At 41.1% G+C, this 21,808-nt stretch overlaps 1 protein-coding gene across 9 annotated transcripts in view; it reads left to right on the forward strand.

The window, feature by feature from the left end:
- rbm27 (RNA binding motif protein 27) overlaps window positions 1–19,200 on the forward strand; it is a 29,806-nt gene extending 10,606 nt beyond the window's left edge. For 2 of the 9 annotated variants that reach the window (XM_034684235.1, XM_034684241.1), the window contains exons 7-21: window positions 110–337; window positions 2,896–3,090; window positions 3,780–3,926; window positions 4,743–4,896; window positions 5,155–5,308; window positions 5,443–5,676; window positions 5,776–5,913; window positions 7,014–7,139; window positions 7,318–7,392; window positions 7,924–8,100; window positions 8,211–8,315; window positions 11,949–12,176; window positions 12,264–12,347; window positions 14,075–14,194; window positions 18,409–19,200. In XM_034684235.1, coding sequence (XP_034540126.1) covers window positions 110–337; window positions 2,896–3,090; window positions 3,780–3,926; window positions 4,743–4,896; window positions 5,155–5,308; window positions 5,443–5,676; window positions 5,776–5,913; window positions 7,014–7,139; window positions 7,318–7,392; window positions 7,924–8,100; window positions 8,211–8,315; window positions 11,949–12,176; window positions 12,264–12,347; window positions 14,075–14,194; window positions 18,409–18,510 — 2,267 coding nt within the window. In that variant the 3' untranslated portion in view covers window positions 18,511–19,200. The remainder of the gene's footprint in view (window positions 1–109; window positions 338–2,895; window positions 3,091–3,779; window positions 3,927–4,742; window positions 4,897–5,154; window positions 5,309–5,442; window positions 5,677–5,775; window positions 5,914–7,013; window positions 7,140–7,317; window positions 7,393–7,923; window positions 8,101–8,210; window positions 8,316–11,948; window positions 12,177–12,263; window positions 12,348–14,074; window positions 14,195–18,408) is intronic. The other 7 variants (XM_034684236.1, XM_034684242.1, XM_034684239.1 and 4 more) reach the window with 6 other exon arrangements.
- Window positions 19,201–21,808: the final 2,608 nt, after the last annotated feature.

Raw genomic sequence — 21,808 nt, forward strand, 5'->3', positions numbered from 1 at the left:
TCTTTATTGTCTTATTCAGGATTCATTCACCTTGAGATTTTCAGGATCTAAAGTTCTGATGTGAACACATTAATGCTGATTCTTAACCTCCGTCTCTCCCCTCCTTCAGAAAAAGGATTCTGTGTCCGTGGTGACCTTTGTCCATTCGACCACGGCAACGACCCGCTCATCGTGGATGATGTCAACCTACCCAACATGATACCCTTCCCGCCCCAACCCGTCATGCCCCCCGCCGGGCTGCCGATGCCCCCAATGACTGAGCCACCCCCTCCCCTCAGGATGCCTGCCATCCCACCGTACGGCCAGCCACCACCGCCGGGCGTCTTCCCCATGAGCGGTAAGTGATTTTTTAAAAATGATGATGCTACTTTTTCTCCTCCAAAGCACTTGTTTGCACCATGACACTCCTTCTCTCTAAAGGACTCTTAACTGATAGGTTTGCAAACTTAAGTTACTCAAAGTTGATATAAGAGATGAGCATTTCAATCCAAAACAATATTCAATAATCACCGGCATCAATTCGGCATCAAACTTTTTGCTCAATATATTCCGATATACACTTGAGGTCAAAATGATTAGCCCCCCAGGAATTCTTGAACATTTTCCTTAAATTCTGCCCAATGTTTGAATCATTGATAAAACTTGATATATGACCTCCATTGGAGTTGATGTTTGAAGGAACACAGTTGTGAGGGATCTTCATCGTAGTGGGCTTCAGGACTACCGTCCCAGAAGAACCCCTTTACTCAAAGAGCGGCACATCAGAGTCAGACTGAGGTTAACCCGTGAACATTTGAAAGGTAAAGATGAGTTTTGGAAGTCCATCCTTTGGTCTGATGGAACTTTTTGGGCATATGGATGTTGTTCATGTTTGGCCAAGAAAGGGAGAGTCCTTCAACCCTCAGAACACGGTCCTCAGAATTAAACATGGTGGAGGGAGCATCTTACTGTGGGGCTGTTTTGCAGCCTCAGACACAGGAAATCTTGTTCTGGGTGCATGGCATCATGAAAAAAGAAAGTTATGTTGACATTTTGAGGGATAATGTGAAGAACTCTGCTCTTAGTCTAGGCTTTGGTCGGCGCTGGGTCTTCCAGCAAGACAATGATCCAAAGCTTACGTCAAAATTGGTCCAACAGTTCTTAAAGGACACCAAAACCAAGGTCCTGGAGTGGCCCGTACAGAGCCCAGATCAAAATCCTGTGAAGAATCTGTGGCAGGTGCTCAAAATTGAACGTCCATGCTCAGAAACCATGTATTTTGGACCAGCTGGAACAATTTGCATTGGAAAAATGGGCCAAAATCCCTCCAGAGACACGTGCCAACCTTGTAAAGAACCACTTGAAGAGGTTGTTGTCCGGTGTGGCTCAGAAAAGGAGCACTATTGACTACTTAGGGCCAGGGGGTAATCATTTTGGACATGCCATTTTTATCTTTTCTTGTTTCAATTCATTGCATCAATAAAATATCCAAATCAAACATAGTGAACATTTTGACTTTGTTATGTTGGAAACACATAAACTATAAACACTTGTTTTTAATGGTCATTTTCATGGAGAAATCAAGGGTTTGATCTGATTTCACAAAGGGGGCTAATAATTTTGACCTCAACTGTAAATAAGAAGCTAGTCACGGGGGTCGATGTCGTCTGATTTCATGTCAATCTGACCGCGGGTTTCAAAGCTTAAGTAGAGACAACAGCGACTCACACAACACTTGCTGCAGGTGTTGACAGTAAACGTAAACACCGTCCTGTTAAAGGTCCGTTTGTGTGGCAGTCACGTTAATCAGCACCGGGTCGAGGTGCTGCCAGTAGCGGCCTGTCTCGACCTTAGTGTGGGTGTTTCTGTGACGCAGCAGCGTGGTGTGTGAGTTTATCGCTAATGTTTTCTTCTTCTTTTGCTATTTAATGCAGTTAGCATTCTTCTTCTCCTGTTACGTAATGTGGTTAGCAAACAGCTTTAAGACGCTCTGTCGCCACCTTCTGGTGGGAATACTGTATTACAACCAGGCACCGGGGACAACGACGATTAACTCTTCAACTCTTATAAGTGAACGTATATTCGAGCATTCAAAAAATCGGGTCCTATGCCTAGTTTATATATATTCTGTTTAACATTAATACATGTTGTGTTTTATTTTATAACTTCTTTAATGTGACTGATCAGAAATATCTATTTTTAGCTCCTCAGACAGGTATGAACAGTGTAACATAATCTAGTATAACTTTCTTCACACTACACACTCAGCCAAATCTCCAGTGGAAGAAAAACCTGCTCTACCTTTTTTATCTGGACCTTCCTGCTTTTCAGTTCCACCATGAGAGGAGTGTATTTAAATCCTCAGATTGTCACATGTGGGATTTGAAACATGCTCACTCATGGCTGCTTTAAGTGACTTAAAATAATATCAGAGGTAGTTCTATGGTTTTTTTTTCTCAGACTGAGGGTGATCTTTATTTCCCTTTAAAGATGGGGAGTACGAGTTCCCCTGTGGATCAGTTGGTTTAAGTCCAAAACTTCAGTTTGGACTAATTCAACATACACATATTAAAAGGAAAATGATCCCATTATGTGATCTAACTCACTCACTACACCCTTACTAATGTCTTTATTATGTTCTCATGCATACTTTTGAGTTATGAGGCTTTTAACATTTCACTGCAGTATACTTTTTAACATACCTGCTGGTGGTTAAAACTCTGAGGTGTAACTGTACCCGATCTTTCTTTAATCTCATGTTTTTATTTCAAAGGTGAAGGATTTGCATTTCACACATCCTTTCTTCCAGCTTCACTGTGTCGTGCTTAAAGTCAGAGCTCTGTAATTCACACCGCCGCCTCTCTGTCATTCCTGTAATCTACCTGAGACATTAGCTTGGGCTTGTGTCTCCCTCAGGACCCCCACTGATAGCTACCAGTGGGATTGACACCCCCAACCACCAATCGGCCATCACTTCCTCTCCTCCTATCGGACCACCTGGGGTGGGGCTGCCGCCTACTCTTCCTCCTCCTCCTCCTCCACCTCCTCCTCCTCCTCCTCCTTCCTCGTCCTCATCTGTGTCTCTTCGTCCCCAATATGTCCAGTCTGAATGTAAGCAGCGATGCTTTTCCTCTTCAGATTGGGACTGTGTGTTTGTGGAGGGGATATTGCTGTGGCTCTTTATCTCTTTATTTTCTGCTCTGAATTTTCTCTTATGTTTATAAACTTAAGCAGAGAGGACTTTTCATAGTAAATGTTTCACTTTAAGGTCTAAATTATTTGATTTTGGTGGATTTTTAAATTCCCTGTGTGTCCTGTTTTTAAGTTCATTCATGTGATGTTGAAGTGCATGATTTACTCCCTCAGACTGCAGTTCCAGCTGTTCACCAGAGGGTAGCGCTGTTCATTAACCTGAGAAGAGACAGAGTAGCTAAGAGCAATTAACATGAACTCTGCTACATCTCATTGTGCTGAGTGCTTCTTTCTTAATTCAGCTTATGAATAATTATACGTTTCTACAGTAAAAGCTAAGTTAGTTTCAGACGGAGTGGTTCTATTTTCAGTCGATTACAAACTCAAGACTTTGTCCTTAATTCAACCCACATTGAAAAGCTGTCTTGATGTAAAAAGCACAGACTGACACAAACTCCCTCTGTGTAACTGAGGATCTCTTTGTTTTCTTTGTTTTTGTTTTTAGGTAACCTGTTTGCATGACTGCTTCATGTTAAGAAATGCAGAATCCTCCCTCTCAGCCTGTGATTGCTCATGTTTGTATGTGTTTTATTTTGTTTTTAAATCAGATAACTATGATCCAGAGGGATACAATCCAGAATCTCCAGCCCTGACTGTAGCAGGTCGGAACGCGTACCGCCAGTTCATTCCCCGGGTGCAGACGCAGCGCCCGAACCTCATCGGCCTCACGTCCAACGAAGGACAAGGCTCCAGAGGTAGAACACACACTCTTCTTTCAACTAACCATGTCTCTAAATTTTTTTAAAAACTTTGGATACTTTCAGAATTTTTGGCTCAATAAAAAAATGTGAAACTGCTTTTTATTTCTTTATTTATGTATTTAATTATTTCTTTATTTTCTTACTTACTTACTAATTTATTCATTTTTTGTAACTAAATAATTTTAAAACATTTATTTGACTATTTATTGTTTTATTTATTTGAAGATCTTATTTATTTATTTATTTACTTATTTATTTATATATTCATTTATTTTTGTAACTAAATAATTAGAATTTATTTATTGACTATTTATTGTTTTATTATTTATTTAACATCTTATCTAATTTATTTACTTACATTCATATTTATTGATTTATTGTAACTAAATAATTAGACTTTTTTTAATTGACAATATTTTATTTCATTATTTAAATGTTCTGAATCTATCCTTTTCTATTTTATCTGATGTTATATATTCTTAAAACATTTTTATTTTCCTTTTAATATCTTCATTTATTCATTTGTGTATTTTCTTTTTTTTTAAAAACCTCTATAACAATGATTTATTGCTACTTCATCACTTTAATCTGTTTAATTTGTGTTTATTTTTGCATTTTTTTTTCTTCATTGTTAGAGTTTCTGCACTCCTCTGTCTGTTAAAGGTTTATTTTGTCATCCTCCTGAATCTGCCATGCTTACTTTGCACTTTGTAAACATTGTTTTTAAGGTGCTATGAATACAGTTATTATTATTCACTTCTTATAAAGTGGAAGAATAAATCTTTGTTTTTTTTGTTTCTGGTCTTCAAGCTGCCAACATAGTGATCCAAACAGAGCCTGCCGCTGCACCAAGCACTCCTGGAAGCAACGTGTCCCGCTTCAACACAGAGCAGGACTGCAGGAAGAGAACCATGGGACCCAGCACAGCCGAGGGACCTGCAGCTAAAAAACCCTGGATGGAGAAGTAAGGACTCAAAGACACGCACATTTGCAAAGTTTTACTCCAAAAGAAGATGTTCAAGTTTGAAAGGGAGAGTGCCTTTTAAGACGTTTGCACATCCAGTACATTGAAGCGCCACAAAGGAAACAGGAAGTCCTCTTATTATCCTGTTTTTAAATACAGGGTCAATCGTCTGGCTGTTTATCAGCTTTCCTGCTTTTAATATTTACATCTCTCTCACATGCTATGGTAAACAACACCACATTCTTCTTCTTGTTTCAGGCCGGGCTTTAACAACCAGCATAAGAGCACCTTCCCGAAGAGGTATCACTATGTGAACACCAAGTTGGAGGTGCGCAAGATCCCGCGTGAGCTCAACAACATCACCAAGCTGAATGAGCACTTCTGCAAGTTTGGAACCATCGTTAATATCCAGGTATGTCAGCAATTTTTGGAGTTCAAGAGGAATTGGGACTTTGAAGCTTAATCGAGTAGGAGTTGTTCTAATTTTGCATTTTTAGACTCATGGCTATGCACAAAGCTGACCTTTATGTCCACTCTTTCATTCAGGTGGTGTTCGGTGGTGACCCGGAGGCGGCGTTGATTCAGTACACAAAGAATGAAGAGGCCAGACGGGCCATATCGAGCATTGAAGCTGTCCTAAACAACCGCTTCATCCGTGTGTATTGGCACCGTGAGCCGGGCACCAACGCCACAGCGCCTCAGCAGCAGGAGCAGAGCTCAGGGAGTCAGGCAGCTGGATTAGTGCCCAGCCAGGTGCCGCAGCACAGCAACATGCATAAGGTCAGTATGAAGAGCTGAAAGTACATCTTTTACATCTTCCCCTTGCCATGTTTCAATATGTTAGATTAATATATCTTCCTCCCTGACTTCTGTCTGCAGGGAATCAAGCAGCACAATCCTGCTGCCTACGTGTTGAACAAGACTCTACCGAAGCATCGCCTGTCAGCGGTGCCAGGGATGACGGCCGCAGTTCTGACCAAGCCGGACGGCTTCAACCCAAACATAGACACTATCAATGTAGGTGTTAGTCTGTAAAAGTGTATGAGCTTTGTGAGGTCAATGATTTAAATAGGCTTAAAAATACAACATGTGTTAATAAGTGCAAAACAAATCACCTCAGTTGCCCTGTACATAGGGATAGCTAAATGCTGATGTTGCCAAGACCCAACATCAAGACAGGATCAGATCCAGTCCCATCTTACAGACAGGACTCAGTCTGATCTCATCTTAATCCACCATGAGCAGAGCACTTTGCAGCATTTAGCAAGTTACAGTGGCAAGGACAAACTTCCTTTAACAGGCAGAAACCTCCAGCAGGACCAGACTCATGTTAGACACACATCTGCTGAGACCGTGTTGGAGAGAGGGATAGAGGGAGATGAAGAGAGAGAGAGAGAGAGAGAGAGAGAGAGAGAGATGATAGTGGTGAGACTGATAGTAGTAGTTGTAGCAGCTGGAGTCTGGCATTTCCACAGCAGCAGGCCAGAGGAACCTACAAGACAAGGGAGCTCAGGGACTCCAGAAAGGTCTATGGTTAGTAACTTTAATGGGGGAGAGAGAGGAGAGAGAGGGAAAAGACAGGATCCCAGTGTGTCAGTCTAAGCCTATAGCAGCATAACTAAGACCTGGTCCAAGCCTGATCCAGCTCTAACTATAAGCTTTATCAAAAAAGAAAGTTTGAAGCCTGCTCTTAAAAGTAGAGAGGGTGTCTGCCTCCTGGACCCTGACTTGTAGATGATTCCAAAGGAGAGGGGCCTGATAACTGAAGGCTCGACCTCCCATACTACTTTTAGTGACTTTAGGTTGAATGAGCAGGCCTGCATGTTGGGAGTGTAGTGTTCTAGAGGGGTAATAGGGCGCTATGAGCTCTTTAAGATGCAAAGGTGTCTGACCATTAAGAGCTTTGTAGTTCAGAAGAAGGATTTGGACATCATCACTAGATGTTAAAGACAAACCCAAACACTGCTCGGTCTTAAAGTCCATATAAAAGAAAGAAGAAGATGAATTTATCTGAAACAGGGCTTATAGGGAGAGAGCTCCTCGTGTCCATTGCAGCTGTATTCAAGCTCTCTCTGATTATCTAAACGCCTCATTCTCTCTCTGTCTTCTGCACTTAGGTGGCGGCTGCGCTGACAAACACCCAGAAGGGCCCCTACTCTTCCTCAGCCCTGAAGTCATCATCGAAGAGCCTTGGGAAAACGGGAAAAGCACTAGAAGCACAGGAAGTCCTCAAGAAGAAACAGGCATGTCGCTTAATTTTTCAACACGTATTTTGACTGCGACCAGAATAGAAACACTTGGATTAGACATTTGTTTCTCCCACTAGAAACTAGTATGTCACCATTGAGAAATGACCACCAACAGCGTGTTTTCCAGTCCGACTGACTGAATGTGTTTTATTCATCGCTTTTGTTCAATTAGGAGGCTTTAAAACTCCAGCAGGACATGAGGAAGAAGAAGCAGGAGATGCTGAAGACGCAAATTGAGTGTCAGAAGGTAAGACCGGCGTGATTACTCAATCCCATCGCATCTATTTATTTATGTTGTTACACATTTAGTTCCAAAGGATAGACTACTTCAACTCTCTCTGAAGTCTCCAGTGGATCAGACTAATGTAAAAGCTGCAGCTCGGCTTCTGGCTTGGTATTAAAGATATGATCATATTGCACCTCTTTAAGCTTTGCTTGGTAAGTTAGCTAATTGTGTCATTTTGAATCACTTTGAAAATATCCCTAAAGTCCAAAGTCTCCTAAAACCTGGAATATAACACCCGTTTAATGCATTAGGACTGGTCGTTAAATACAACTAGCAGGGATCTAAAGGGTGAATAATGCTATTCATGTGCACACGTGTGAATTTTCACTCCTGCGTGAGTCTGTGCCCCAGTAGGAACTCACTTGTTGAAAAAGTCACCCCTTTTAAATCACTCCTCAAAACACTTATTATATCTCTAAAGCTGCTTTTGATTCTTAAATCCACTCCTCCCGTTTTCCACCCTTCTTTTCTCTCAATGCTTGTTTTTTCCAGGTCTTGATAAACCGCCTGGAGAAGAACAGAGGGATGAAACCTGAAGAGAGAGCCAACATCATGAAGACCCTGAAGGAGCTGACGGAGAAGATCGCACAGCTGCAGAACGAGATGAACCCCGCCTCCATGGTCCCCGGCGGCAAAGCCAACCACAACCAGCCCAAGACTAAGGTTGATGTGCGTTTACATTCCTTTTCCCCTGAACTGTTGACTCAGGGAGATCACTTCTCTGATTATTTACCCCGTCAGTTTTAAGTGAGCCAAATGTTTTCTTATTTCATAACCAGGCCCAGAAGGAATTGCTGGATGCTGAGCTGGACTTTCACAAGAAGCTGAGCTCCGGAGAAGATACAACAGACCTCAAGCGGAGACTGGGACAGCTACAGGTAGAGGTAATATATAGTTAACACACACACACACAAAGTACTTGATCATACTCAATCAAGTTATCCTCAGACTCTTTCCAAACAGAGCAGGTCTAGACCGTACTCTATGTTCTATTATTTACAAAGACCCAACATCAAGACAGGATCAGATCCAGTCCCATCTTACAGACAGGACTCAGTCTGATCTCATCTTAATCCACCATGAGCAGAGCACTTTGCAGCTTTTAGCAAGTTACAGTGGCAAGGACAAACTTCCTTTAACAGGCAGAAACCTCCAGCAGGACCAGACTCATGTTAGACACACATCTGCTGAGACCTACCGTGTTGGAGAGAGGGATAGAGGGAGATGAAGAGAGAGAGAGATGATAGTGGAGAGACGGATAGCAGTAGTTGAGAAAACTACGAGACAAGGGAGCTCAGGGACTCCAGAAAGGTCTATGGTTAGTAACTTTAATGGGACAGGAAGAGTTAAAGTAAGAGACAGGCAGAGAGAGGAGAGAGAGGGAAAGACAGGATCCCAGTGTGTCAGTCTAAGCCTATAGCAGCATAACTAAGAGCTGGTCCAAGCCTGATCCAGCTCTAACTATAAGCTTTATCAAAAAGGAAAGTTTGAAGCCTACTCTTAAAAGTAGAGAGGGTGTCTGCCTCCCAGACCCTGACTGGTAGATAACTGATAACTCCCATTCTACTTTTAGAGAGTAATGTTAGAAGTTTAAAAGTTAGAAGTGCTGTTATGTTTCTCTGTGTGATTATTCAGCACGCAGAATGAAGTTGACTTTGTTTACTTTTCCCTCAGTGAGTAAACAGATAAAAGAAAGTATTTTTATGTTTCCTCTTTAGAAAACTACATGAGGATGTGAAGTTTGTCTTTACGGTAAAAGAAAAGAAAAACTGCTTGGTTGCTAAAACTCTAACCCCAAATAAAATTCCCCCACCGTTCTGTTATCCTCAAATCAACAACCAGTAAACAAGCAGGTCAATGCAAACACATGACAGAGATGGGCAGTGATAGCTTTGTTGAATCATCAGTCTCTTCTTCCTCTGAGGATGTGTCACAGGAAGTTCTCAAGAGGAAGTCAGCAGATAAGAAAGAAGATAGTAGTCAAGGCTTTGTGATTGAAGATGATGAGTATTTCCAAATTATTTCTTTACTGATTTCAAAAGATGGATAAACACCATGTAAGGTAACAACTAAGTATGTCAGCACTGAGGAGAGGGCTACTGAAGAAGCCTGAAAGCATGTTGAGCCCAAAGAGAGGAGACCAACAGATTCTTCAGTTTGAAGGTTTTGTTGACGGGTTGGAGGGAGAGTTTGCAAATAACAGTTTTCCTCTGGTGGTGCTCATGTTAGTGAAAGTTAATAACCGTTGTCAAGGGGTTTTGACCAATCAGAATCAAGCATCTTACCCAGCTGGAAGATCAGTAAGAGGGCCGGGTACTCATGCAGTGTAGTTCAACATTATAACATTGGACTTCATGCGGTTTCCTCAGCTTTTGCAACCATCCTCAAGTGGACACTTGGGGAACTGCAGATTGTGCACTTTTGCATAGGCTTCATTTTTCAACACTGGAGGTTGCTGCTCTCGTTAAAGTTTTAAAGACTCTTTGATGTTTGGGATTTTTGTTTATATGCTCACCTAGAAAAGAAAGCAAACTAAATATTGTTGTTTTTATTTCATGTAGACAAAATTGGAAGTATATCCAAGGCTATTTTGTAGCGCTCTTCCTGTTTCCCCTCCAAACAAGCGGCACCAACAAATAGGGTTGCAAAGGGGTGGAAAATATCCGGTAAATTTCCATTAGAAGTTAAGCTGTGGAATATTGGAAATATTCCAAATTAAATTGGAAACTTTCCATGTTAATACTGGGAATTAACTGGGAATTGAGGGTAATATAATGGAAAGGTATCCAAGCATAAATATTTGTTTTGTTATAAGCCGACATCCATCCAAAATAATACATTTAAAACAGATTTATTTTTAAGTAGAACTTTATCAAGTGTTAAATATTTTACTGAACAACCAATTATTTCATTGAAGATCAAAAACATGAATGTTGAGTTAAATATTACTCATCCCCCCCGACCCAACCCATTCAAAAATTAACAAAAATGCAATCCCAACAAAGTCCCATTTGATTTGATGACTTTATTTGGAACATGTAAAAGTAAAAATACAAAAAAAAACATTCAAGTAGAAAAGAAGAAAGAGTTATACAAACATACAAGGAAAAAAAAGAAACAGTTATACAAAAGAAACAAAATCAATATTAGCAAGCAGTGAAACAATTTACTTTACATATGCGAAAAGGAGTAGGAAGAAGTTAAAACTTATCTATTCCTACCCCTCTATTCATTATTGTCTGCCCTTATATGAATGCAATCCCACACGTCAAATCTTCACATATTATCTTCATTCAAAATGTTAAATGAAAAGAGCCCCTCTCCCTCCAACAAAGTCCCATTCAACATGCAAATAAAAAAGCCTCTTCCCTCAAGCCTCTCAAGCCTCTGCAGGATTCTAGAAATCATCTGTGCTTCATGTGATGGAGGAATGCACAGTGCATGTAGGGGGCGTGGTCTCAATAGCCCTGCAGTAAGCAGGGTGCTATGTGCATGTGATTGAGGAATAGCAGAGATATTCAACTGTACCTGCATGAAATCTGGTTGTTTTAGTCAGGACTATTCTAAAATATATTTCCCCAAACTGTATTTAAGTTCTCTTTTAAGAGCCAACCTTCAATTTAGTAAATTCCCATTTATTCCCATGGAAAGTTTCCAACTCTGAAAATTCCTGGAATTTTGCAACCCTACCCACAAACACAGACAAGGCCGGCGGTGTCACCAGATCAGCCGTACAGGAACATGGCTTTTGTTAGTAACACCCTCCCTGGCATGTTTTTTTTCCCCCTCATCTCCCCCTGTGGGTCCTAAATTATCTACTTATTAAAAATGCAAATACATAGCCCTCCCCTCCCCCTCCTCCTCATCTACCATCCATCCAAACCAGGCCCTCCTTCTGCACATTAAACTGCAGCCACTTAAGCAAACCCAGAGGAATCGCTGCTAACGAAGCCAAATCAGACGCCGGTCGTACGCTGATGGAGCCCCGCCTCATTAAAGTTTGAGCCGGCGGGTCCTTGTAAGAAAATCGCGGGATGACAATTAGAGGGAGAAGTGAGGGAGGGAGAGTGGTTGTAAGGTGGTGGTGGTGGTGGAGTGGTTAGAAAGCGAGGAGATGTCACTTTAAAAATAGAGGAGTGACAACTAATGGTGAGAGGCGGAGAGTGACTGAGTCAGGGAGAGGATGTGTTAGATCCGGTCTTTGTGGACTCGTTAACCGTATGAATGAGAATTTGATTTCAGCGCTATGCAAGATTCATTTCTCTGTTCCCGTAGACGCCTGATAAATCAGCACGCTGGTTTTCTGGCATGTTTGTTGTCCAGTCAGAAAGCACAGCAGCGAAGCATCAAGGCTCACAATCTGTTTCCCACATCTGCTCCTGATGATTATTTTAACACGGCCAGGTGGCGCCCGGATTCATCTCTGTGTGAAGGGAAGATGCAGCAGCAGCAGCAGCAGCAGCAGCCTGTTGGCTATTTATAACATGAAACCTCCCGCTCTGTCCTCCTTCCTTCAGGCCACTCGGCTGGGACTGATCCGGCCTCCAGGTGGTCGGGGTCGCGGTCGAGGGAAGGCGGCGCTGGAGCCCGGTTCGATGCACACGGGCCGCGGACGGGGCCGCAGCCGGGACATGATGGGCCGCGGTGGTTCTGTGAACCGCATGGTGGTGGACCACAGACCCAGAGCTCTGGCGATTCTGGGTGTGAGCCAGGAGGAGAAGGAGGAGCTGATGCCGCACTTTGTGGTGAGAACTGTGTTCCTGTCTCTGCGTGATGTTGTTCTCTAAAGATTTAAAGGTGACACCGAAACAATCTTTGTTTTGTTTTCTCAGAAATTTGGTGAGATCGAGGATATCCGGGATCAAGACGCCAACACCGTCGTCATGACCTTTAAGACGAGGAGTGAAGCAGAGAATGTAAGCCGCCAGACTTTGAATCACACAAGTCTCTAAGTCTCTTTTTTAGATCATCCAAATCAACAGCTTCAGCTGCTCCAGAACTCAGCTGCTAGAACGCTGACAAAGACCAGAAAGAGAGCCCACATCACACCCACTTTAAAGTCTCTGCATTGGCTTCCAGTATCTTTTTGATTTTAAGATTATTTTATTGTTTTTTTAATCTCTCAATGGTCTTCCTCCTTCTTCTTTATCAGATTTGCTTTTATCATATGAGCCAGTGAGAGCCCTGAGGTCTTCAGGTAGTGGACTTTTAATGGTACCAAAAGTAAGATCAAAGACTCAGATTCAGATTCAGAATACTTTATTAGTCCCAGAAGAGCAATTCAGTTTAACAGTCAACCTGTCCATAGTACAAAATATACAGTAAAGGAAATAAATAACAGGTCATGACATCAGCAGCTACTAAAACCAGTAACCATACAGCAGAGCGGGATGCTTGGTGGTTCTCAATTTATTCTGCCTTTTGTGCATTTAGCAGCCTTTAGACTCACGGTGAGGCAGCTTTTTATTATCACGGCCCTCAGGTCTGTGGAAGAGCCTACCTGAAGATGTGAGGGCTGCACAGAGTCAACGTTTTTAAAAGCAAACTCAAGACCGACCTTTTTAATCTCACTTTTAACTGAGTTTCATTCACATGATCTTCGTCTTCAAAGTGGCTCCAAAAAGGACATACCAGAAGTTTGACTTGGCAGACATGATTCCCCATGTTAATGGAAATATTCAGAACTGCCATGTTCCTCCTATTATTATTTGGTATTAAAACATACTTGTTTAAGATTATGCCAATGTATTTCAGAGGCTGTTTAGAACATCATAACACAATTTTTTCAACAACTTATATTCTTGGTGCTTTATTTTTATGGTTACACCATTTAGACAATTGTGCCATTATTCTCTTAATATTATCTCAAAACTGAATAAAATCAGGCATTTCAAGATGGGGGCCTAAAGAAAAAGATATTTTAAAATAAATTATAACTTTATTTTGTAATTTTCACATTTTTAAAGTTATTCAAACCTCAGGGACAGAAAAAAAGGAGTCTTTCACCCTATAACAGTTTTATTTATTTATTCATTTATTTACTTATGATCTAGTTCAAATTGTATTTTATTTATTTTAAGTATAGCATCTTATTTTAATTTAATGATTTAATATTTTAGTGTTTAATTATCTTATATTTTTTTTATTTTTTATTTTCTTTTTTAAGTATAGCATCTTATTATCTTTTAATGGTTTAATATTTTAGTGTTTTATTATCTTAGAAATGTATTTTATTTTGGTGATTTTAATTTCCAGTCTTGAGTTTTAACATCTTATTTTTACCTCCAGTGTTTCCTCATTAAGATATCATGAGAGTGTTTCCTCAGTTCGTTCAGCAACTTCTTTTTTTATTATTTTATTTTATTTTATTTTCATTGTTTTTATTATTCTTGTTGTATATATTGTGTTCTTCACATTAGGATTGTGGGATGTGTTCAGGGTCCAGCTGGGGGTGGGATCTTTTTCTTAATTGATTCTATTTTAAGTTGTTTTTATGTTCAGCACTTTGTGTCACAATGTCATCGTAAGAAAAGCGCTTTATAAATAAAGTCTGATTGACTGAACTAAACTGATATTGCGCAATAACATGATGAACATATTTTTCTATTTTAAAGTTGTTGTCCTTCTTTTTGTCGTTCTCCAGGCAGCGAACCAGGGAGCCAAGTTTAAAGGTCGTGTTCTGCAGATTTCCTGGTACAAGCCGAAGACGCCCTCCGTCACAACCGAGCCCGAGGAGGAGGAGGCTAAAGATGAGGACAACACGGTACGACACATACACACAAACAACAATGCAGAACATGGCATCATGTTTTATTAAGCTCATCACGGAGCCAATCAAAAACCCTGGAGCTGAAGTCTGCACTCCGCGTCAGAGTGCAGACCCTGAACGTCTAAGTGGGGGGGAGTTTTTCTAAGTTTTAGTTATATTCACAGATTTCACTTTTACATTCCTTTCTGCTGCTTCTAAATTTTTCACCACATCTCCCAACGGAAAATCAGGGCCAAGCCTCTCAGAACTAAGAGCATCTCAGCCCGTAGAGTAAAACTGCATTACTGTCAGGTGAAATCCTCATACTGTAATTTCAGATTTCAGATAGATTTGTGAAGTTTGTGTGAAAGCCTGAGAACTGCGGCTCGAAGCTTCATGACCTCGGTGCAGATCCTGTTACTTCAGTTTGATCTCTTTATACCTTTAAGGAACTCTTCAAAAGCTGATCTACTGAAACCATCACGTTTTATTATATGAGGCGTGTTGATTATTAAACCACAATCAGTCTATGACAACATTTGTGTGAAATAAAGCTTCACACACGTCGGTTTCCAGTGAGAGCTGCACTGGTTGATTATCAGACACCATCTGTACAAAGTGACAGACATACACATCCATTCATTGTACTGTGGGTTTAGATTTCAGCCACAACTATCTCAGTCCTGAGAGAAATACAATCACAGCTCAACACATTAGAATAGTTTAAGATTTTCTGTCTGAAAGTTAAAAAAGTATATATAGGGTTCCCACCCGTCCTGGAAAACCTGGAAAACAGTTGACCAGTTTTTTCAAACACCTGGAAAATGGGAGAAAAAGTAAAATGTCCTGGAAAATGCTTCCAACATGACTGCATGCGACCTGACAAGGTTTAAAAAAACACATCCCCATTCAGCATTTGTGGCCATTTTTGTCATTCAGTTCTACTTAGTTCAATGTATGCACTGATCCTCTGATTGTTATTATTATTTATTTATTTCAGTAAGGCAGCTTCCAGATTGCTGGCTCCTTTTGTTTTTTTCTTAGCTAATTTTATATTTTTTGAGAATAGAGAAAGCTGAGATGAGAGTTAGCCATCATTGTTACTTGGTTGCACTAATAAAGTGCTTTACATCTGCGGTTGCATTGTTCTATAATCAATTTGCCATCATTTTTAAGCATGTCAGAGATGATTTCATGGATAGCCATAGACTGCACGTCTTTCAATGTAGACTTCCACTGAGAGGAACATATTAGACTATTTAGGAACTAAATTTAGACTGTCATACCAGCTTGATCATCATTGAAAATGTCCTGGAAAATGATCTCTGGAAAAGAGTGGGAACCCTGTATATATTTTCCAGACTCATTACATGTAAACTAAAATGTTACAAGCATGTCACAAACACACATTTCAGATTCTTTTGAGTATCTCTCAGTCTAGTCCAGTAAATAAAGACTGCTGATTTCACACTTGTCAGGAAGAATGTCACCAACATTTAATCCATAGACTGTATAATAACTGGACGTAGTATCCCTGACGTCACCCATCTGCTTCTGAAGCTCTGTTTTGAAGCCAATTGTCGGCGGTTGCCCATCCCTAGTCTTGAATTCTCTTTCTAAACAAGTAAGCCCACACTCACACCAGAGATCATGTGACCTCCAACGACCCACAGACAACCCATGACCTGAACGACCATCAGGAACTAGGTTAACGACTGTACTTATATCTCTGTGACTACCTGAACACACCCTCGACTGTTAGAGGCTTATGTTTCCTAGCTCTTCCCCAGGCTGGTCAGAACTGAAGAAGCCTTTTGGAGGAACGTCTTCAATAAAAATAATAAAACACTTTGTAACTTTAAGAAAAGTGTATAAAAATAAAGTGCTTCACAACAAGAAAAGCAGAAAATTACAAAGCATAATAAAACAGTGCAGACAGGAACATCAGAAGGCAGAGCAATATTCACGATTTAGGGGTGGAGAAATGCCTACTTTATATAAAATGTTTTTTAGTGAGGATTTAAAAGCAGTTAAGGTTATGGACTGTCTAATCATCAGTGGCAGGGAGCTCTGACTGAAAAGGCCCGGTCACCTTTTGTTCTGAGGCGGGATCTTGGCACAACCAGCAGAGCTGCATCCACAGACCTGAGGGGCCTCCCCGCCACATATGGGGTTAAAAGGTCTCTTTTAATAGTTTGGAGCCTGTCCATTTAAAATTTTAAAAGTAATCAATACAATCTCAAAATACTGGCAGCCAATGTAAGCTGGCGAGGAGAGGAGTGATGTGTTGATATTTTGTCATGCCTGTTAAAATCTGAGCGGCTGCATTTTGAACTAGTTGGAGTCTGTGGAGGGAGCTCTGACTGATACCTGTGAAGAGGTGCGTTACAAGAATCAGGAGCATGGATGACTTCGGACAGATCGGAGGGGGAAAGGAATGATCTTATTTTGGAGATTTGTTTGAGGTGGAAAAAGCAGGAGAATGTCAAGAATGTCTACCAAGTCCAGTTTCCTTTTGGATCAAGCTTTGATTTTGTTTGATGGATCCCAGGAAGTTATCTAATAACTTTAGATGCTAGTTTTCTTATTTCCATGAGCTGTAATCCATCAGCATCAACGAAAAAGTGCCCTGTGCACTAAAGCTTCAATTTCAGAGCGCTTCTCACTGGCATTTACTGTCGCTAGGTACAGAAAGTAGTCCGGCGGCATTTCCACTCCCCTAAAAAGTGACTGTTGGGTCTGTTTTAAGCTCTGTATGCTTCATATTTCCTTTCATTCGATGACATTTCATCAAGAAACTGTAAAAACTATTGCTAGAAATCATGTCAGAGCATTAGCAGCAGCTCTAATCTTTGAAAACAGAGTGATGACTTTTCTCTGCCATTGTTGTTGACAATTTAGATATCAGAAGTCCCGCCTCTTCTTGATTCTGATTGGTCGATGATCAGGAAGTGACATTGATTGTTCCAAAAGTTGAACTCTTTTCAACTGAGAGCTCTGAGACAAACACCAGCTGACTGAACACTGGAAACGCTGAAATACGGCGTTAGTGGCACATAAAACAATAACACAGCTTGAAATATTTAAAGGGGACATATCACGCTTTTTTCATCAACATATATTGGTCTAAGAGGTCCCCAAAACATGTCTTTAAAGTTTATGCTCAAAAAAACACTTTGAAATCAGATTTTGGTCTGCCTGAAAAGCCCTCTTCTTCATTCCTCATCAGAACACTCTGTTTTCTCTCTGACCACGCCCCCTCAGGAAGTGGATGTGCCTCGGCTCTCCAGCACGTTGATCTAATGTTTACATGTTGGATGAATATACACGGCTGCTCAGAGATCACGTTACTTCAACCCTCTGAATCTGATCCTGACGGAGAGGCGCCTGTAGCAGGACCTTTCTGAAGGATTGGTCCCAGATTTAGTGTTTCTTGTTGTTTTATTTATCAGTATGTAGACGTGTGTCTTGGTACACAGCTACGAACATGTAGCTATGTGGCTATGCTAACTAGCGCTAGCACTTATCCATGATAAATAAAAATCATCCACTAGATCTTCAAATCTGCAGACGTGGGGAGTCAAACCGACCTCTGCCAGAAAGGCAGCGGGACCTTTCTGAAGGATTGGTCACAGATTTAGTGTTTCTTGTTGTTTTATTTGTCAGTATGTCGACGTGTGTCTTGGTACACAGCTACAGCTACAGCTACAGCTACAGCTACAGCTACAGCTATGAACATATAGCGATGTGGCTATGCTAATTAGCGCTAGCACTTATCCATGACAAATAAAAATCATCCACTAGATCTTCAAATCTGCAGACGTGGGGAGTCAAACCGACCTTTGTGTTTATTAAGACAGCCTACAACTAGCATGCCTCCCTCCTAAGCTCCTTGTTAGCACACATGTGTGCAGGTAATGAAAAACGGAGGAGGGATTCAGTATTATTTTATACAGTCTATGGGCTGAACAAGCTCCGAGCTCTGACTTAGGGACAGACCGGATATTGTTGTTACGTAACAAAAACACAGAAGTCTGAAACGGCTGGTTTCACACACATTTACAGAAAGGTGTAGAAATCAGAACAGGGGCAGAATGGATTTTTTTCATTCTCGGGGGGTTTGTAGACAGGGACACATATTTCAGGTAAAGAACCATTAAAAAGTCAATTTTGCATGATATGTCACCTTTAAGTTGCATTCATAAGTTGTTGTTTTGTGTTTGAAACAGAAGGAAGCTAGCTCTTACTTGCCCGGCGAGGAGGAGGAAGAAGAGGAGGAAGAAGACGACGACGAAGACGACGAGTGCGAGAGCCGATCCTGGAGACGATGAAGGCGTTGTGTGTGTGCGGCTCTCTCCAGGAGAATCAGTCCTTTTTATTTTCCCCACGCGCAGAAATAATCAGTACAACAGAACTCACACTTTGTTTTTGTTTTTTTAGTTTTTCCTTTCCAGTATTTTCAAACGAAGTAATTTTGGAACTCTAATCAAAGTAAAAGTCTCCTCACTTTCTCGTACGTGAAAAGAAGTTCTGAGGGACGACAGCTTTTTTTTGTATCCCTCGACTAAACACTTATTTAAAAACATCTCACTTTTGCTGAGAAAGATAAATGTTCAGTTGTTCTTATAGATAGAAAATCCTATGTAAGTTTCAGTGTGCTTACCAGATGATGAATATCAGTAATGCACAACATTTGTGTCTACTGTGAATAGGTATTTTTATACATACTGTATTTAAGCTCTTTTCTCACCACTTTTTGAAAACTCTTGTCCTCCGTTCAGGGACAGCCATTCCTTCAACCTAAAGAACGCTCTCTGTTACTACCAGAGATATTTATTTATTTTTCCACGGCATAAACGCACCGTGCAGAACCTTTATTGGCACAGTCTGGTGTGTTTGTCATTTCACTCCCCCCCCCCTTCACAGTTCATTCAAATAAATCTGACGGCGGCTTCTCTGTCCAGGCATGAGCACATGAGTCAGCGCATGTTGTGTTCCTAAATAAACAGAGCGACCCTTCACACTGTACCCCTGATCATATTTGAGCCCCCCGGCAGGTACAGAGAGATACCAGTGCAATAGAAAAAAAATCCAACTATGTTTACAAACAGCAGCCTCCCATGCATGTCACACAGTCTTGTCGTAGAAATCAAATCCCCCCCTCCTCCTCCTCGCTTGTATTTTCATTGCTCACTAAATGTCCAGTGCCACTCTGTAAATATAAACGCCTCCACAGGCGTTCTACATTTTCCTAGAGTGTGAAACATTTTTCACTTGTGTCATTCTGTCTCTCCTGGACATCTGACGAGGATCAGGTCACCCATTTCAGAAATGTGAGATCTAAAGACAGGTGTTTGAATGTAATACTGAACAGTTGATTTTAATATATACGAGTAGAATTTCTTTGCCTTACACGATCAGCGGACGGCTGAATTTTTACAAGATTTGTGATTTACTTTTGTAAATTTTGTAAATGCTTGAAAGAGAAAATTACTGTAGTGTTGTTTATTCTGTTTTTTTATTTTGTAAGTTTCTTTTTTCTGCCGTTTCACATTAAACAGCACATGTTTTCAGTCAGGGAGGAAAAGGTCGAGCAAGAGTGCGTCGCATCTCTGCTTGTAAGATGTCTTTCTCCACGCTGACATGGCTGAATTTGTCGTGTTAGAAGCACATTGCTACGGTGGCCCTGAGAGCTCGCAGCACTGCAAACACAAGAACAAGAAAACACATGCAAAAAGACAAATCAATTTGACAACACATGCACAGCAGTTACACACTTGAAAGTGATGCACACGTCTGGACACGCTTGTTGTTGATGTGGATGTTGAGTCACAGCACTATTAAGCTTCTCTTCCCATCAGTGGTGTCTGAAAATTAGATAGTGTTTTTGATTTATTTCAACATTGTGATCACAAAAGGCTAACTAGTTTAACAGCAGATCACTGCAATAGGCTGACTCATGCAATCACAATGTTAAAATAAATCAAAAACACTTACTTTTTAATCTCATTTTCCAACACCACTGATGCAAAGAGAACCTTTTATAGCGCTGTGACTCAAAATCCACGTCAAAAACAAGCGTGTCTGGTCATGTGCATCACCTTTAAGTGTCCTCTGGAAACACTTCGGTTGTGTTGTGGTCTTTGCATCACATGTGTTGTCATATTGATGAAGCTGTTTTCTTAATTTGCTTGTGTTTTGTCTTTTTGCATGTGTTTTCTTAAGTTGCAGTGCTGTGAGCTCTCAGGGCCACCATACATTTTTGTCAAAGAGTGATGGAAATCACTCTTTGGGGGGTCGTGCAACTCACAGTAGAAATTAGTGCATTAGCTCTCGATCACTGTCAGACAGGACTCCCTCGATGTGCGCCTTTCATGACAAAACATTTCTCTCTTCTTTTCTTTTGTTTTTTTGCCTTCTTTACACGGGACTTCCACCAGATCCGTGTCCGGTCCGTCTCTGTGCGCTCTCATCCGTCAACACCCACCGGTTGTGTTTTCAGAACGCAGCACAGAGCAGGAGCGCCAGATAGCTGGAGTCAGGTGACCGAGGTTTTCAAACGGCAATCAATGATTCTCCTCCTCCTCTCCTCATCCATGTTGTCTTTATTGGCCTCTGAAAACCTCTGACCCTGTTGACTCCAGGCCTGGCTCCGCTCAAAATGGTTTTTATTTTGTTTTGGTGCCTGACTTCCTGTCCTGCTCCATCTATTCTGTGCTGAATTGATGCATCACAACAGAGCGGATCCAGTGGAAGTTAACACACTGACTAGAATAGAAACCTATGAGATCCGGTGCCGTGACGGATCGGAGACAGACCCGGACACGGATCTGGTGGAATTTGCCTTCTTTACATTTACTGTATTTTAGAATCCTCAGGGTGGGAGGAGTCAGAAACATTCAACTTCATGCAGACAAGGAAAATATGTCTCCCTGACACCGATAACTATGTTTACATGCAGTCTAATGAAGTGTTTGATGTATGCTTATCATCATATCTGGTAACCAGCCTCTGTAGAAATCTGCATGTATATGGAGATCTGCATGTTAACGTACATGCAGATTTCTACCTGCACGTAAATTCAGTCACCGAGACATGCTGTCCCCCCTTCATTCCCTGGCATCAAATGTTAAAGGATGTTTGAACCCTCTGTGTGATCTCCTCCCACCTTCATATTGGTAGTGCTCTGCATATCTCACTGTTGACTGATGACTGACGAAGCCCCCTGCCAGTGATCTCATTCTACAGCCTTTTATCCATGTTTTGGTCTCCACCACTTTAAGGTACATGTGCGGGATGGAAAAGTCAGTTTTCCCCTTTAAGCATCCTATGCTTTGATTTGATTGGTTCATGTGATATTTGTCTCTGGATGAGCTCACTGGCAGTTTTAATGGACAAATCAATAGCAGCAGGGTTCTTGCTTGTGTAAGTGAGGATTCAGGGAAGGCCGCCCCTCCCCATCCCCGCCCCCCTACTCTTCACTTTTGTACTATCTTCTGTATGCTACTATCACACAATGGTGTAAAAAAAAATGTAAAATGTTTATTGAATAATAGTTTTGGATTTGTTACTGTTTATATTTGCAGGATGTGGATGTATTTTCTTCATGTATTTTGTTTGTAAAAAACG

This window comes from Notolabrus celidotus, chromosome 5 (genome assembly GCF_009762535.1).
Source record: "Notolabrus celidotus isolate fNotCel1 chromosome 5, fNotCel1.pri, whole genome shotgun sequence".
NCBI lineage: Eukaryota > Metazoa > Chordata > Actinopteri > Labriformes > Labridae > Notolabrus > Notolabrus celidotus.